At 43.6% G+C, this 17,834-nt stretch overlaps 1 protein-coding gene across 2 annotated transcripts in view; it reads left to right on the top strand.

Annotated features, from left to right (window-relative positions):
- Window positions 1-17,834, top strand: part of ARHGEF3 (Rho guanine nucleotide exchange factor 3) — a 786,720-nt gene that overhangs the window by 231,398 nt on the left and 537,488 nt on the right. For both annotated transcript variants that reach the window (XM_069206461.1, XM_069206462.1), the window contains exon 2: window positions 11,540-11,606. In XM_069206461.1, the coding sequence (XP_069062562.1) occupies window positions 11,540-11,606 (67 nt within the window). The remainder of the gene's footprint in view (window positions 1-11,539; window positions 11,607-17,834) is intronic.

Raw genomic sequence — 17,834 nt, 5'->3', positions numbered from 1 at the left:
AGATGTTTTATTTCATGGTGTGAGGAATTTGGTAAGCACTATGCCTAAAAGAACCTTCTTAAAGCTTTACTTGGTATTTGAAATCAAGCTAAGTAATATAAGCAAATGACATCCTCATTGAAGCTTGGTTGCCTCTGTGGACACGACTGTAGAACACATTTGTACAATCATGTAGATGGAATTTATTAATAAAGGAGGGAAATGATTGTGATCTCGAGTTGTCCCTTTAGTAAGAATGTAATAATACAATAGATATCATTGTTTCAGGCATCAGTGAGATAACTGTTTCCTGTAGTATGTGGAAGAACATACTTAACATTAAGGAATCAGTCAGCTAATCTGTATGGCGGTGACAGCTAGTACTTCATTACTTACTATATCAGTGTGCTGCTTTGCTCAATTTCTTTATCCGGTGGGCAGCTCCGTTTGGTATGATAGGCACTATGGGAGGAATTTAAGCAGTACCAAAATGTCGTGCTAGGTATAGTCTACTAGGAAGTAGTATGCTGGAGAATTTAGTTGTGCCATAGTACTAAACAGAATTTGTAGAAGTAGAGAAAGCCCCAGTGTGAGAAAATTAGGTTAAACATGAACAAGAATCTAGTACCATGGAGAACAATGTTAAACAACAGTTCCTATCTCAGGAGCTGTGCTTCTAAGAAGCTGGAATAAGAGTGGACTCTTGTAGATATATAGACAATGTAGATGAGTGACACCTATTTTAGAAGAGAGTTTCAATCAACTCACGACTTGACTAACAATTTAGGTACAATCACTGCAGGGATCGAATTGTGAACACAGTGACAGTGGAGGACCAAGGTGGACTTAACAGTAGACAGGAAGGTATATTATAGTGGTGGTCAAGGGATCTCCCCTTTACATCAGTAATGTGCAGGTTAGAGTACAAGAGGGATTGGGTACAAGCAATGAGAGATACCATGGTGACATAAAAGCAGAGCTAGGACTGACTGGGACCAAGAAAAAAGGGGAAGCAAGATGTGACATGTAGACAGACCCAGGAAGAGTAAGAGAGCTATGAAGGAAATGAGAAGACTCATCTTAAAGCTACCAGGCTAGCTATGAGGGCAAAAAGCAAACCAATGATAGGCTGGCAGGCCATACAGTCAGAAGGTGGACGGGATTTTTAAAAAAGCAGACTGGAAGCAGAGAGCTCAAATATATCAGAGAGAGGAGAGAGGAATGAGAAGAAGGTTGTCCAGAAGAACTTCCACATGTACAACTGTAGACATGAAGAGTAAGGTCTGTAGGGACAGTAATCTGTTGTAAACGTAGTAACAAAAATAAGATATAGAAAGAGAAAACATTAGTCAGGTTCCCATGAAAGTGTGGAGGGCTTGGACTAGTCCCTATCTTTTACCTTTTGTGGCTTCTTTATTTCAAATTTGGTTCAAACTAACCTTATTGGTGGGGCAAGTTAGACCAGCGTGAACAAAGATAATACATACAATATTGCAATTATATAGCGCATACTACCCATGAAGAGGTGTTTTTCGCACTTGTCAACATGTAGCGCGCTACTCTGGAACTCAAAAGGATTAGAAGTGGATTAGTATAGGGAAAGATTAGTTAATATGAGCGATAGACATGTGAGTCTGTTAGTTGGATTCAATAGAATAATGGAGGGATAGAAGAGGGAAGAATCTAGAAAGTGTTAATTGGGAGATCATGGTAGTAAGATGTGGTTTGGGATGAGTAAAAGGAGAGATGGAGGAGGGAAGAGTCTGTAAAAAGGGATTAGGGAGATCTTAGTAGTAAAGTGAGGTTTGGGATGAGTCAAAGGAGAGATACATGAAGAAAGAATTTAGCAGGGCTGTGTGGGAGATCATAGTAGTAAAACGAGGTTTGGGGTGAGTCAGGAAGGATAGAGGAGGTAAGAGGTTAGAAATGGTTATGTTGGAGATCATAGTAGTAGAATGAGGTTTGGGATGAGTCAGAGAGTGGAGTCAGAGGATAGACTGTGTCAGGTATAGGGTATAGTGTATTGGAAAGAGTGAACACATTTTTCCTCCTATACGGCAGGATTCAAGTAAATAAATATATATACACATTACTACATAGGAAGGGTATATATGTATACTGAAAAAAACAAAGGTTTCAATGGCATTATATTTAGGTTCTGAATCCCCTTGCACATTGCCATAGAAATTCAGCAGTTATAGTTATGGTTAACTCAAGTAACTATAACTTGCTGTCTAAGGTAACTATAACTTGGACCTCCACCATGTACAGTTTTCTCATTAATAATTTAATTGTAAACGTTGCAATAGTAATATCAATGATGCCACAGAAGGTGTCATCAATGATGTAATATGTGGAATAGTTAGCTGTGCATGGCTAAGGTGCAAGTTATAGTTACCTTAGGGCACAAGTTATAGTTACTTCAGTTAACCATAACTATAACTTCTGAATTGCTGTAGTTTTGTGCGAGGAAATTCAGAACCTAACTATAGCGTCCCTGTAACCCTTGTTTTTTTCATTGAACTTCTATGGTTTTTTTAGCACACATAGTTGTATATATATAACCAGCGCTGTGCCCGGCCATTCGTCTGAGCACATCAGGGGTTGGCTGCTGGGCCTGGCCAAAACTCCTGCATGTAGCCAAACTGCACATGGCCATCCCCGGATCCACCAGTGGATTCACAGGTCCGTGGATCCACCAGTGGATCCGCGGATCTGCAGATAGGGCAAAAAAAAATGGGCAAATTTTGTCCACTATGGGTCCCTCAGTGACCCTTCCTATGTGTCCATCCTGACCCCTTATGTGTTTTTGCAATCTTCTTTTCCCACCCCCGAGCTGATGCAACAAACAAAATTGCAGCCGCAACTTTTTTGTCAGGTTGCGGCCAGACAATCAGGGCGTTGCTTTTCCCCTGGATTCGCTGATCCAGACCTGGATCCACGGGTGTGGATCTGCAGAAGATCCGCTTCCATATATAACTAAATTTTTGCCCATAAAATACTGCAAAACTACTGAACAGATTTACACCAAACCACATAAAGTGTAATCTGTGGAACAGAATCTAGCTTCCTGCCAAACTTGGTGTAATTTAGTTCAGCAGTTTTGGTTGTAGGCATGTCTAAAGACCCTATGGAAAAATGAATGGGGAAAATGCATTTTGGGACCCCTCCTTTTTCTTGTCCCACGCTGACAGATCACCCCAAAACTTTCAAGACAACAGCTGAACTGACCAAAGTATAAGTTTTGAAAATTTCATGAGGTTTTGTCAAGCTGCGCCAAAGTTACAAGCAAAACAAAAAATGCTACGTCTATGGAAACTAGGGGGCATACTTATAGTCCCCTAGCGCCACCTTGCACCACATTAGCGTCATTATTTTTTATGTTAATGTGGCCCAACGAGGCTGAAATCCCTGCACCGTATTTACAGAGTGGCGCAATGCATGCATTGCGCCACTCTAACCCTTTGTGCTACATTATGCCTACGCCAGGCATAGTTTTGGTGATTATGTGTGAATGTATTTTCCTGCAGGTGGTGCCTCCCGCCAAAACTTCAAGAATTTATTACAGAGTTTGAAAAAATTGAATTCTGTGATATAGGAAAGACATATCCTATTATTAACTCAGCCATCAAGTTTTTGCTAAGTGAGCATAACAGTGATAAGGGTGCCACTTCCAGTGTATAGTGAATTGGTAGAAATAATAGCCCATGTACTAAACAATTTTCTGTTGGAAGTGTGCCATCATTTTGGCTGTGTATTTTCTTTATGTTACTGTTAAAAACTGTCTGGTAGTAAAAACCTATTTTGGGCTAACCAAGACTTTAGAGCGGGCTTACATCCCAGCCATTGCTTACAATTGGTCGGCTTTCACTCGTGTTTACTTGCTTCTTATTTATTGCCTTGCATTAGCTTCCTGTCCTCTTTTTAGGTTTTGTCTAGATGGCATATGAGCTGTCTCAGCAAGACTTTTGTTTACATACAGTGGGTTTACAGCCTGCCCATAGCTTACCATTTGTTAGCTTAAGTGTCGCTCTCATTTGCTTTGCTCCAATTTGTCATGGAATGCGGGCGCCATATCCTCTTTTTGTGTTTGTCCCACAACTGGAGCCTGGCCCAAGTACTTCTGGTCATCCACTGTTCCCGTTTTTGGAGCTACTTTTTGTGTCAGGCACTCCATATGAGTGCTTGTGTTTTCAGTCTGTCTCTGATATTGCCATCCATGGAGCTCTTACTGCCTCCGACTCGCCCCCCTTCCATGTTGCTTCCCAGCCCTGTACCTTACGCCACTGCACTCTGCATCATTGCACTCAATGCCACTGCACTCTACGCCACTGCATTCTACGCCACTCTTCTCTGCACCACTCTACTCTGCACTCTATGCCAGGGCACTCTATAGCACTCTATCCCACTGCACTTTACACCACTGCAGTCTACTCTGCACAACACCACTCTAAGGCACTGCATTATATGCCAATGCATTTTACTTTGCACCACTCTACTCTACACCACTGCAGTCTATGCCACTCTACTGTATTTTCCACCCCGTACTCTATGCAACTGCACTCTATACCACTGAACTATACACAACTGCACTCTGTGCCACAGTCCTCAGCATCACTCTATGCCTGTGCACTGTACACCACTCTACTGTACTATGCACTACTCTACACTGTTGCATTCTGCACCACTCTGCTGTACACCACTCCACTCTACGCCACTCCACTCCACTGCACTCTACACCACTGCACTCTACTCTGCGTCATTGCATTCTATGCTACTGCATTCTACAACACACTACTCTACTTTGCATTCCTTTAACTCTTCTCTACTCTTAACGACTCTACGGCACTGCACTCTACACCACTGCACTCTGTGCCACGCTACTCTATGCCACTACACGGTATGCCACTACACTCTATGCCAGGGCACTGTACTCTATGCCACTCCATGCCACCGTACTCCACTGTATGACACTCTGCGCCACTCCATGCTATTCCACTCTACACCACTATATACCACTCTACTCTTCACCACTCCACTCCACACAGTGCCACTTCACTCCACACAATGCCATAAGCTACTCTACTCTATGCCAGTTTACTCTACTCTGCACTACTCTACACTATGCCACTTCATTCTATGCCACTTCACTCTACCACACTTCACTCTACCCAACTTCATTCTACACCATTTACTCAATGCCACTCCAAGCTACTGCACTCCCCTCCATTCTATGGCACTTTACTATACACCACTCTACTCCACTCCACTCTATGACACTCCACACCACCCTATGCCATGCCTCTCCACTCTACTCTAATCCGCTCTGCTCCACTCTATGCCACTCCGCTCTAAATCTCTCTACTTTACCCACTCCACTCTATGCCACTGTACTCAATTCGACTCTGTGCCACTCCACTCTACTCCGCTGCACTTTACACTACTCTACTCTGCGCCAGTCTACTCCACTCTAAGCCTTTCCACTCTACTCCGCCCGACTACACACCACTGCACTCTAAGCTAGTGCACTCTACTCCATTCTTCTCTACTCTGTACCACTCCAACCCACTGCACTCTACACCACTGACCTCCACACCACTCTACTCTACACCACTCTCTTCTACACCACTGCATTCTATGCCACTGCACTCTACACCATTCTGCTCTATTCTGCACCACTCTATTCTCTGCCACTGCAGTCTACTCCAGTCCACCCTATTCAACTCCACTCACTGCACTCCACTCTCCACTTTACTCTATGCTGCTCCACACCACTCCATTGTATGCCACTCTGCTCCACTCCACCCTGCCATACAACATGGCTAAAAGACATTGGCAAAGTCAATAGCTCTTGTGTAGTTGAAACCTGTTGGCTTTGCCAATGCTTGTTGCATCTGTCCCTCCCCTGCATTATTGCCTCTTTACAATCCTCTTGATTGGCTGATTTATATCCTTCTACTGTTTACTTTGTGGAAACTACTTTTTCCTTTTTGGTTAAGCAGTCCATGAGAGTGCAAGTTATTTCCAGCTCTGTACCTCCTGTGCTTCTCCCTCCCTCCACATTCCGTGTTGTTCTCTCCCTCATGTGCTTCTCCCCCCATGTCACTCTCTCCCTTGAGTTCTTCTCTCTCCTACCCCTGTATTGGTGTATCCCATGTGTTCTTATTTAACCCTCCCTTGCCACCCAGCTTTATTTTTATTTTATTGTTCTCCCACTTGCTCCTCCATTACCCCCAGCTCTTCAACTCTTGTTATAGATTTAATTTTTTTTATATTTTATTTTTTGGTAGGGCTAGGCAGCAAATTGTTGCTGGCCCCCTGCTTTAAAAAAAAGTGTTTTCACACTAATCCAATTTCATTTTTTTATTTACTGAACCATCTTGGTGCCCATGTAATCTCATAAACACACGCATGTGTGGTGATGCATGCAAACACTTGTTTGGTGACACACATGTACGTCCTCACACAAGCTCGCGCCTCAAGATACATGGCCACCAGCAGATGCTTCATCATATCACCTTTTTGTTTCGTTTGATGATGTCACACAGCATTGGCAAAAAAAAATTTTGGGCAATGCTGAACAGCATCACCAAAAGACATTGCCAAAGCCCTGAGGTCCCAAAGGTGAGATCTTTTGGCTTTGCCAATGCTTGTTTCTCTTCTTTCTGCCTCTAGCTCCCTATTCAAGAGATTGTCTTTCTACCTTGATGTTCCTACAATGTTGAGCAGTACCACCTCCTGACGAACACCAGATTTAAGCTTATTGATAGCAAATGGTACTGTGACTGTTTTTATGTTACTTGTTACCCTTACTAGACTCTATCATTGGAATCTCTATTTATATTAATTTGCTGTAGTTTGTGGTCTGTGTACTATGATGCCATACTAGCGGAAAGAAAAGAAATGAGCTTCCTAGGGTTTAGTGACACAATGTTTTCTTCAGGAGTGTAGTTTGATCAGTAAGACAACAATCATTAAATGAGAAATAGGGCATGGCAGGGCGCCTCAAGGGGCAGTGGGTATTAGTAGGAGTACTTAAAACACAATATTTTTCAAAGGTGAGGTGAAATCCGGCAGACACATCACCATACCCGACTGAAAGCACTTGCCCCCAACTATGTACTACAGAATACATTTTTAGGAGGATGTAACACCCCAAACACCACCCATATCCCCCGAAGCTACGCCCATGGTTTTCTTAACTTTTGGTTACCTGCTTCACTCATGGTCTGTTTCAGTATACTATTTTAATTCTCGAATCATGCTCATTGGTCCACATACAGTGTAATCTATGCCTATTTATTCAAGCGTCTTCATCATTTAATTCCCCCTTCATCCACCTCATCCTTGTATCTTGGAGGACAATCCCTTCCCTTTCTACAATATGACATTTCTCCAACTTGAAATGCAAGTCACGTTCTGGCCCCTTTACTTATACATATTTGTCTTGGGCCATCAGGAGATGATGAGAGGACAGAGAAAGCTAGAGGGAGACACAGAGAGTTTGAGGGTATGTTACACTAATTTCTAGGTGTGTCTGAGACATTCACACATAATAACTATCCTGTATATTTCAGCAGCCCAATCACAGGCATACCACTACACCTCAAAAATAATGTACTGATATATGTTTGTGCAAATGAGTGATCTCAATTTGATTCTGGGGATGGCAAGTTGATGTGTGTAACTCCTGGATGCACAACTCGCTGTGACACAAGTGCTGGTGTATGGTTAGTGGTAGCACTGTGTTTGGAGGTAGGGATTCTTGTGTCTGAGTATATGCTTCTTACAGAGTAAGTACTTTCCGGGGAGACACTTAGGGGCGCATTTAAGCTTTGTCAGCTGGAATTATCAGTCATCAGTGTTGTGGAGGACCCACCACCACCATACTGTTGGGAGAAGTCCCATTTTTTCAAAATTCCTTCCACAAAGGTGTGGTCTTTTCCTTGAGGCGGTTCCACTGTCATAATGGGAGCCATCTTCAGGGGCAAACACCAGTGGCGGCCAGCAGCTTTAGGAGGAGGGGGACGGGCGGGAAGCACACACACACACTCATTCTTTTACACACAGACACGCACGCACATCCATTAACAACACTCATACCATTCAAACATGCACGCACGCACCAAACATTCATTTCAAAACATCACACACACACTCATTCTTTCACACACACACACACATGCACATCCATTAACACTCATAACATTCAAACATGCACGCATGCACCAAACATTCACTTTAAAAGATCACACACACTCATTCTTTTACACACAGATATGCACGCACGCACATCCATTAACAACACTCATAACACTCAAACATGCACGCGCGCACCAAACATTCAATTTAAAACATCACACACACACACACTTACCTTCAGCCTCCAGGTCCCAGGAGGGTTGGGACTGCTGCCTCTAAGGTCAGCCAATGAGGGAAGGCAACAGTCCCAGCCTCGTCACAGAGTGGGATGTGGTCAGTGAGACTGCTGACCCCACCCCACCCCACTCTGTGACGAGGTGTCACTGATTGACACTCGCCCTGGGAGCTTCAGGGCTTAAACCTGAAGCGCCCAGGTCAAAGTCAATGGGTGACGCTTTCCTCATCACTCATGGGAGGGCCTCGAAGCACGTTTGCTGAGCCGAGGAGGTCACGGCCATAGGAGCTGTGACTTCCTCAGCCCAGCAAAGTTCAGCTCAGGCAGCCAGGAGTCTGCACAAATCGCGCATGTCTGCTCCTGGCTGTCTGAGCTGAAAATGAAGAGTGTCTGTCATGCTGGCCTTTGTTCAGCCTGACAGACACTCTTCATGAGGGGCAAAAGTTGGCCCTTCAACCCTAAAGGACAGGCCGCAACTGGCAAACACCATGCCTGAAATTGTACCATGTCCATATACAGGGTGGTGGAATTATCACCAACAAGTGGGGGTACTGGAAATGGGCCCCCAAAATGTGGATATATTTTCTGCAACCATACTATAAGGACACATTCAGGGCTTCTGAGGATAGACCTCATGGGTGTTCATCGTGGCGTCCAATAGAGGTGGTGCTACTAAAATTGGTGATAGGGTGGCCAGCCAAAAATAAGGCTGGCAGATCCAACACCCTTTTCAAAGGTGTCACCACTGTATGATGTTAAAAATGATAACTAGGTACGGGAAGGATCTCCCATCAGATCCTTCAGCCTCCTCCCTACCTCATTTTAGGATGATAGAAAGCTGAGAAGGGTGGGTGTGGCGAACAGCATTTGGTGGCTAAGGTCCAAATGGTGTCCTTCTTTATATCAGACCCTTAGCCTCCCTGTGGATCTGAACACCCGCTTGAATTGCAACTGTCTCTCTTGGCGTCAAGTATTTTGCAGGGAATGGATAAATCTTTCAACTGAAAATGTGTCTTAGCCCTGTGGTAGTTCACAAGGTTGTTACCCACCTTTAGGTTGTCAAAGGCAGGTCTAGGAATACTTACCACATACTTCCTTTTAGGGCTATGAACAAAGTACATCCCATCTTATTTGCACAATATACAATCCTCACCAAGGGTCGGAAGCTTCAAATGAGTCCTCACTCTACATTTCCTGAAGAGGCCTCAACTAGTTGCAATGTGTTCTAAGCATACACTATACAATTGTTTATCATTCTTAATGAAGCTCTACATAGATCTAAGGCTCAGAGAAATATTTAGCAAGGTCATCCCTGATGGACATCTCCTATTGCCAGGCTAATGCAATCTCAGTTGAGAGTCTGGTATGGAGGCTGCTTCCTCTTCCTTTCCATATGCCTGTTCTGTCCTTCAGAGATTGGCTCTGTTGTGAAGAGCAAACCCTTTGAAGTGGATTGACCCACGGCAACACTGTCATCCCACGGGAACACAGTGTCATCGATGGATCGATGCTAATCAGCCTAACATTGATACTAGAAGATTTGTAACATTATATTATGTATCATTTGTAACTCCTGCAGTGTATAAATAACTGCTTCAAAGTGTGTAGTGTCGGTCGGTAGAGGAGGTTATGCTGCAGGGAAGCAAAGGAATTTGAGACATAGAAGTGGGTAGTTCATTGGATAGAGGGGCATTGTTATGTTTTGAGTAAGGTTTTGTTGAGGTCAACCTCCCCAAAGTTGAGGTCTTGTGTAAATTTCAGATGATTCTCATTTTGGCTATCAGTTTGTTCCACTCTTCAGAAAAGCCAGACCCAAATTTTGATAGATATTCTCAGTGGCGTAACAAAGCCCCCCCCACACCCCCTTTCCCCCCAGACTCTGCAGTGCGGTGGAGCCCCGAGCTCCGGGGTAGGGGGGGCTCAACACCTGACAGCTTCTGTGTTAGTCCGGAGAGGGCCTCCTCCATGCACTGTGCAAGGGGGGGGGCTCAAGTTTCAGTACGCCACCTCATACACCGAAACACATATATATGTTTCTTTACTCTACAATACCTTTAATGATGTTATATAATTGTGATGAACAGGGACAGCTGTGGTTCAACAATTTGTATGTTTTATTGTGGGTGGCATTGTTAGCCACAGTACATTTTTAAGTCCAGCTCTTCTCTGTGCATACTCACATAGGGTCAGATAATTACGGCCACTTTGGAACTGGGGAACCAGGCTCAGGTCTCGGGAAGGGCTCAACATCTTGTGATTCCAGACAAATCACTTAACCTCCCCTATGCCTAAAAAACAAACATGAATTTGTATGTAACTGGTGCTCCTGTAAAGCACTCCGGTTCCTTCGAGTCGAGTTCGTGCTATATACAACTGCAAAAACATAGAGCTTTACATAGAGTTCGATAGTGGATGTCTGCCGCTTTCGACTGAGTATATGTCTGCCAAACTCTGAATAATGTCCACAGATTTCTATGTGCAACCTCGGAATGTTGCAACGTTTAAAGTATCGCTAAGTCTAAAACAAGCATAAGTTGTTTCTACGCTGCTCGTTTTACTGTTACTCTATATGCAAATCCCCTTACTTACATTACATACAAGAGCACATTCTGCGGAAGTGCAACTTTTTGCTGAGTTGCAGGGAGGACACATTTGGAGATGTAATTCTGGTAAAAGGTGTGATTTTTTTTCAAAAGTTTAAAAGGTCGCAGAACACTGCCTGCTTCGTGTTGCTCACATGCCCACTCCAGTGAAGCCATCACTCTGCGACCCGCACCGCCACCTTCTCCCTCGCTGACCCTTGTTAACTGAAGTCCACGGAGAGCTCTCCCTGGGTGTCCCAGTGACCTCTGTGTCAACACTGTGCGTGAGCGGTCCTTTCATGTCGCCTGACGTTGTTTTTGGTGCTGTCCCGCTCTTTTAGCAAGAGTGTCTAAAGCAGCGGTATCGAGTGTCCGACCCCTGCATTAACGCTCTGCGCTTTCAAAGTCAGTCTAGTAAAAGGTGGTAGGAAAAAAAACCACAACAGCAATTTACTTAATATGAACACAAAGTAACAGGAGGTTTAAAATGTCGGCGTTGCGGCGCCATGTCATGTGTGGCGTATTTGAGCACTGGAACTGAAAGCCCAAATGAAGAAATACACGACAAGTAAACACATATTTTTTTTATCTCCTATTGCAGGCCTGGATGGCAACAGAAGAACACATTTTCCTTGTTTCCTTCCACCAAAGGCTGGACTTTCCGAGGGGTGAGTCTGCTTCTGAGGCATAAAGTTAATATTCAATACTTAGTTTGCTGGGTCTCTTCACGGCAGGTAACGAAGAACAAGCATTGGTAAAGCTAGCAGGTCTTGCCAATGTCTTTTAGCCACGTTGAAGAGCAGACTGGTTATGCAGCATGGCCAGTGCATTAAATGGAAATGTAGAAGTGCAGGTACTCTCTAGACAGAGTACCTGTTTGCTCCAAGAAGTGCTGGTACTTTCCCATTCACAGGCATGCTGATCTACAACATGGCTAAAATACATGGTGTACATGCCAACGTGGCCTGATCCAGGCTGGAGACTCATGATCTTTTAGGCCCATAATGACACTTCAGTGTAAGTCAATGGAAAAAATCAATTTCTCAGATTTTCTTTTTCCAAAATCTTCCTCTAGGTTCAAAATGGCATGTATGACATGGGCAAAGCCAACAGCTCTCACATAGGTGAGACCTATTGGCTTTGCCAATGCGTGTTAGTTTGGGGGAAATGAGTTTGGACTGTTGGCGACTAGTTGGTGAATAGCATGAGTTTTTTGTATTTTGTTAATATTGACTTGTTCAGTATCTGTGTTAATGTTTACTACAGTATGACTGACTTGAAAACCTTTCTACATTCTCTCTCCTTATGCACATTAAATAGCACACCTTTGCATATAATTGAGCAATCTAGTAATTTTTGTGCTTTGTGGGATATGTCATGCCTCCTCTCAGACTTGTTGATAGGATGTCTTGTGTTCTAATACACACTGTAAAACATATATAATGTGGTCTGTGATTGACTGTAGTACTGTCGGGTGACTACACCATGCCTGCTTAGGTTGTCTGAACATCGTGTAATTCTTTGCAAATTATTTATTCGTCTGTGCCTAGGAAATATGTGAAATAGAATTATGTAATTCGTGTAAAGGTGAGCAGGATGGTTGGAGGAAACGGGCAAGGCATCAGGAGGGGAGGGGCGAGAAAGGGAAAGGAATGGTAAAAAAGGTGCCACTATGTGGCCAGCTCCGGCAGCGTCATACCCTTTTTTTGTTATGATGGGTGGGGGGAAGGTAACACTGACAATGCAAGGGTGCAGGTGGCAGAGACGAAGCAACACAGACAAAGTGGGAGGGGTGGGGTGGAAATAGTATCTGGATCACAGCACGATGGGCAGAAAGGGACACTAATCAAACTAAAAGCTGAATTGCAAATATCAGATACTAGGAGCAGGACTAATGGTCTTAGCAATATTTGAATACCAATCAAACTGGCAAACTACCCCTAGGCTAACACTCACAGGTTCTGCCAATGGAAAAGAGAAACCATGGTCCACCTCTTATGTTGCTGCCCTGTATTGCTAACTGCACACTGCACTTTACTGAGACCAATGTTTTTAAATCACGGAATTACGACCTGCAAAGAGGCCTTGAGCTCCTGCTTTCACACCAGTCGGCCAACGGGCCTTACGAGTTTCAGCAAGTTTATAGATATTCTATACAATGCAATGAAGCATCCAGAAATATAGTGCCCGTGACTTCCACTAGCCATTTCAACTTAAGACTTATAAACAGTATTTATTTGCTTACATTTTCAACTATTTATTTTCACATGAACAATGCTACTTTGTAATTTCTTTTAGAGCTGGGTGCTTATCTGTGTTATATATTGTACCAACTTTTATTAATTGAAACAATGAAGACTTTTACCCCACTAATCAAGACAAATCAATCAGTAGTTGGTCCATGCTTGACATGAAAGAAGAGAAAGTGATGCTGGCAGCACTGGCCAATTAGGACTCAGCAACGAAAAGTGACAGCGAAGTCAACAAATTGTAAGCAATAAGCAGGCTTCAGGACCTTAATAGTAAACAATTCCCATCACAGCAACACCTCATTCTCTGTTGGCAGGCAAGACCTAAAAATGCCACAGTATCATCTAGCTGTTTTTATTGATATGTCAGTGGATACTTTGTGTTTATGGGAACACTTACATCCAACATCGACTTGATTTGTCAGTAACGTAGCATAATGCCATGACCACCTTCACACCTCAAAGTCTCTCATTCTGAATCCCACAGTGTAATGACCTTAGAATCACCTTATTTACGAGTAGCATATGTAGGCAACAGGAAACCAATATTTGGAATTTGTATCAGTCCTTTATTCACAAACAACTCTATAAGTTGGATTGACAGCTTTGGCAAACTTTCAGGTAATCATGCAAGTGTATTTACTTACTTCAATGAGGCCTATCAAGGATATAGCCCGCAACTTACTAACGCTATCATGCCCTATTGATCTGCCTTCACCAGTGGCCATGCACCATCTGAAGTCGCTGCCCTGTGCACACCAGTGCATAGGGCAGGGACTGGGAGAGAGGATGCGGTTTAGAACTGGTGTGCACACAGCATTACACACTGGAGAAGTAGCAGCAGAGATACTGTTACCGCTTGGTGGCTGTGTTTCCATGCACAGATTTAACCACATTATTCCAGGTTTTCCATGTTAGAACTCAGAATGTGGGATAGCATCCATTCAGGCTCACCAAAAGGTAAAACTGCAAGCAATTATTTTGTACACTGTTTTCTCTGTTTAGATTTATCCAGACTCTACCTGGATGAATTTGCTAAACGAAAACTACCAAACCAAGCAGTGTGTGTCACACTCAGAATCTGAAATTGGGCTCAACCACCATTTGAGCCTGAATGTTTTAGTTATTCTGAGTGCATGACTCTGAACGGGCCCATAAAAGTTTCCCCAACTCGACTGCCCCTTCCATCACTTGATAAGAGTGTGTCATGATCACTCTGGCAGGACACAAGATGGGTTTTTTCAAAGGAAAACTTGATTATGCAAACAGTACAAAAATGAGAAATGTTGCATCTCAATGGCGAGATCCAGGAAAGTAGTATGATCTATGGGTATTTAAGAGTGGTTTGAACTCATTGCAATCATTGCAGGTTATGGGTATAATTCAGAAATTTGAACAGAGATGACGCTGGCTCATAATGGCAACTAACAAACAAGTTGTGGTGTTTGTAAATTGTTGCATTCGGTGCTCTGACTATGGTGACATCTCAAGGGATCGGGTGCTGCTATGGTTTAACCAAGATGATACTATGCCAGGTAACAGAAGACTTGTAGAAATGGGCAAGACACTGACTGAAAAGTCACAAAATCTAAAAAACAGCAGCTGAGGAGTACATGAACTTGTAAGTCTCTCGGAGCTATGCTCGAAATACACACCCTAGTTCTTTACCACTTCAGCAGGAGTGAACAAAGCCCAGTAGTACTGGCCTCATATTTGATATGCAGAGTATGTCTGGCACCTCAGATTAGCACGTTAGTTCTGTTTTTGTTTGATTTTATCCAGTTCTCCTAAATCTACTGACTAACCGCACTGACGCACACTTTTACCTTCTGTGCCAATGTTTCCTGGGCCAAGAAAACTCTGATCAAAACAAACAGCGAAAGTGCTCATCTGTTACAGAGGAATAGTGGCAATGTTATTCATTATGTCTTTAATTTTATCAAATCATATCTCATAATACGCACATTTCTCCATTGCAAAGAAAAGTTATAATATACATTTTGGAAACATATTTCAGTCCAATGTTTAGTCTATTAATAGGGTTCTCTTCTGAATGTTGATCGGTGACAAATACTAGATACGTGTTCCCGAAGAGGAGAGGGCACACTCAATATGGAATTGTGCTTGTCTCCCGGCTTGAGTTTAGGGACGTGAGTAATGAAATGGTGAATAGGGTGAATCAAATGGCGAGTGTAGAACTGAAAGGTAACCACTAAGGACGGAATGAAAGGTATGTCAAAGAAAGGGTGAAAAGATCGGGGCGGCTCCATCGTTCCCCCCAACACCATCAGCAGCAGCAGCTGCAAACCCTTTAATCCAAAACGATAATAAACCAGGTTTATTATCGTTTTGTATTAGAAGGGGCAGGGTCATGGACTGTGACCAGCAGTGAGGGGAGTGCACTGTGCACTCCCCTCATAGCGCATGTGTGATTGGCCGGCCATCTTGAGCCGGCCAAACACACATGCGCAATGTGCTCTCTTCATCCCGGCACTGTGTTGCCGGGCTGGAGAGGACAGGCACAGGCCCCCAGTCTGCCTGGGAGTGCCCTGGCTGGGCGCTCCCAGCCAATCCTGAAGCTGCTCTGAGCAGCATAATGATTGATAGCAGGGCATGCTGGGAGCCTGTGCCTGCACTCGACTAGAAGACGGAGGACTGGAGTAGCGGAGCAGCGCAGCATTAATGTAAATTTTCGTTTTAATTAATATTTTATTTCTCCTCCCTGGTGCCCCGCCCCATCAGCCCCTTTTCCCTTCCACAAGTTGCCACTGGGAAAGATGCTTGGATTCATTATCTCATTGGGGGTACAAGAGGTTGGGCTTGTTACGTAAGTGAAGGAGATAAACATAGAAAGGGAAAGGGGTTCAGAAAAGGAAGCTTGGGAGCAGGTGCAAGTGAAATGAGAACAAGAGGGCATTGGAGAGGGAGTCGGAGAGGAGTGGCCAAGGTTCTCTTGTGCATCAGTGTAGGGCTCTTCCAGTGTCATTTTCTTTGGCTAGTAAGGAGACCGCCTCCCTACTCTGCAATCCAGAGAATGTGTTTCATCCCCTCCAGTGACTGAGCTCAACCTTGTTTAGAAGAGTTACCTTATGATGAGCACCCTCTGATATCAAGTCTATTTTGCCACTAATTCCAGTTTCCTTTTTCCAGTGGCTGGGAAATGTCTGGAAGAAGAGTAATCAAACTTCATTGCTTCCATTGGGCCCTTACATCAGGTCTGCTCTAGAAATTCTGCATTCTCTAGGTCCGGGCTTCCTTACTTGCTTCCTCTGGCATCCCAAGTAATTCCAGGATCCATTTCTATGCTAACCCTCTTGGGTCACCTTTCTCCTCCTCCTCTGTATCCTCACATTGCCAGATCTATGCACATTCTCCAATGGTTTCAGTCTCCACTCAGCCCTGGAATCATGTTTTATGAAAGCTACCATGCCTTCTCCATGTAACGCAAGCTGTTTCATATCTAATTTGTAGGTGTGAATTCTGTTTCAGCTTGCAGTATTTCTAGTCTATTTTTTATTTTGTAGTGAATTTATCAGTTCCTGCAAGCTGTAGAAATTTCTGTTCAACATTGTGATAGTATATTTATCTCTTTGAAGCATTTCCAACATTTGTGTGCTTGAGGGAGAGATGCCATGCTTTGCAGTTGGTCACTCCTTGCTGCTTTCCCACCTTTTTATGATTTCTTCTAGAGGTAGACGGTATGCTGTGGGTGACTGAAGATCTCTATTTGATTCAGCATTCAGAACATGTGTCTGCAGACAAATTCAGTTCAAGATGGCCCTCACATTCATCTTCACTATCTTTCTACCCTTTTGATGTGAAGGATACTCCTCCCCAATTGAAAACCTCTTTTCTGTTTTTGACGTAGACCACTTTCTGCTTAACCGAGCACAGGGAAATCAAACACTTCACCCTCCAAGCAGGGTTATTTCATAATCAAACACTGCTTGCTTGCCACACACATTCTTTATGTTTTGCCCCTGTTCCCTTTGGACTCTTCTGTTTGGATGCCCAAAGCTCTGTTACCTTCTGTAGAGCAAGAAGATCAGTGCAGATCCACCAAACGACCCTGGTACAGATGTCAAAGGCCTGCACAGGTTGGGTATTCAAAGTAGTGACTATGTGAACAAGATACAGTTTGGCGATGAAGTGCTTGTTTGCCTAGTATTACATTAAGTGATTGGTATTTACCAAGGAAAAGGATGCCATTTCATGAGCCCTTCTTCAAAAGGCAGACCAGGCGGTGCCTACTGTGAAGCACAGAGTGAATCGCTGCTTAGCGTTTCACTGCTGTGTTCTCTCTATAGCAAATACATTTTTTATGTAATGGAACACACAGTCTGCCTTTGTGGATAGTGCATCAGTAAAGGACAGTGCACCTGGTTTTGTAATTGTGCTCCAGATACTAATATTACCCAAGTGTCCCCATCATGTACTGAATTTCAGGGCGTTATCATCTAATGGTATAAGTGAGTTAGCGGTCTGGTATTCGTCCTCTTTTTAGTTCCCACTGTCCCATTCTCCTCAATCTCAACCCCAACTAAGCTTTCACAGTGCTTAATTTGTGGTGGTGGTTGTAGGTAGTGTCAACTGGCACTCATGTTTGGGGACTGGGACTTAGTATTTGTCATCAGACTTTGACATTTC

Source organism: Pleurodeles waltl, chromosome 9, assembly GCF_031143425.1.
Source record: "Pleurodeles waltl isolate 20211129_DDA chromosome 9, aPleWal1.hap1.20221129, whole genome shotgun sequence".
In the NCBI taxonomy this organism is placed as follows: Eukaryota; Metazoa; Chordata; class Amphibia; order Caudata; family Salamandridae; genus Pleurodeles; species Pleurodeles waltl.
Note: the sequence above shows the minus strand (reverse complement) of the source record. Positions and strands in the feature narration are given on the sequence as shown.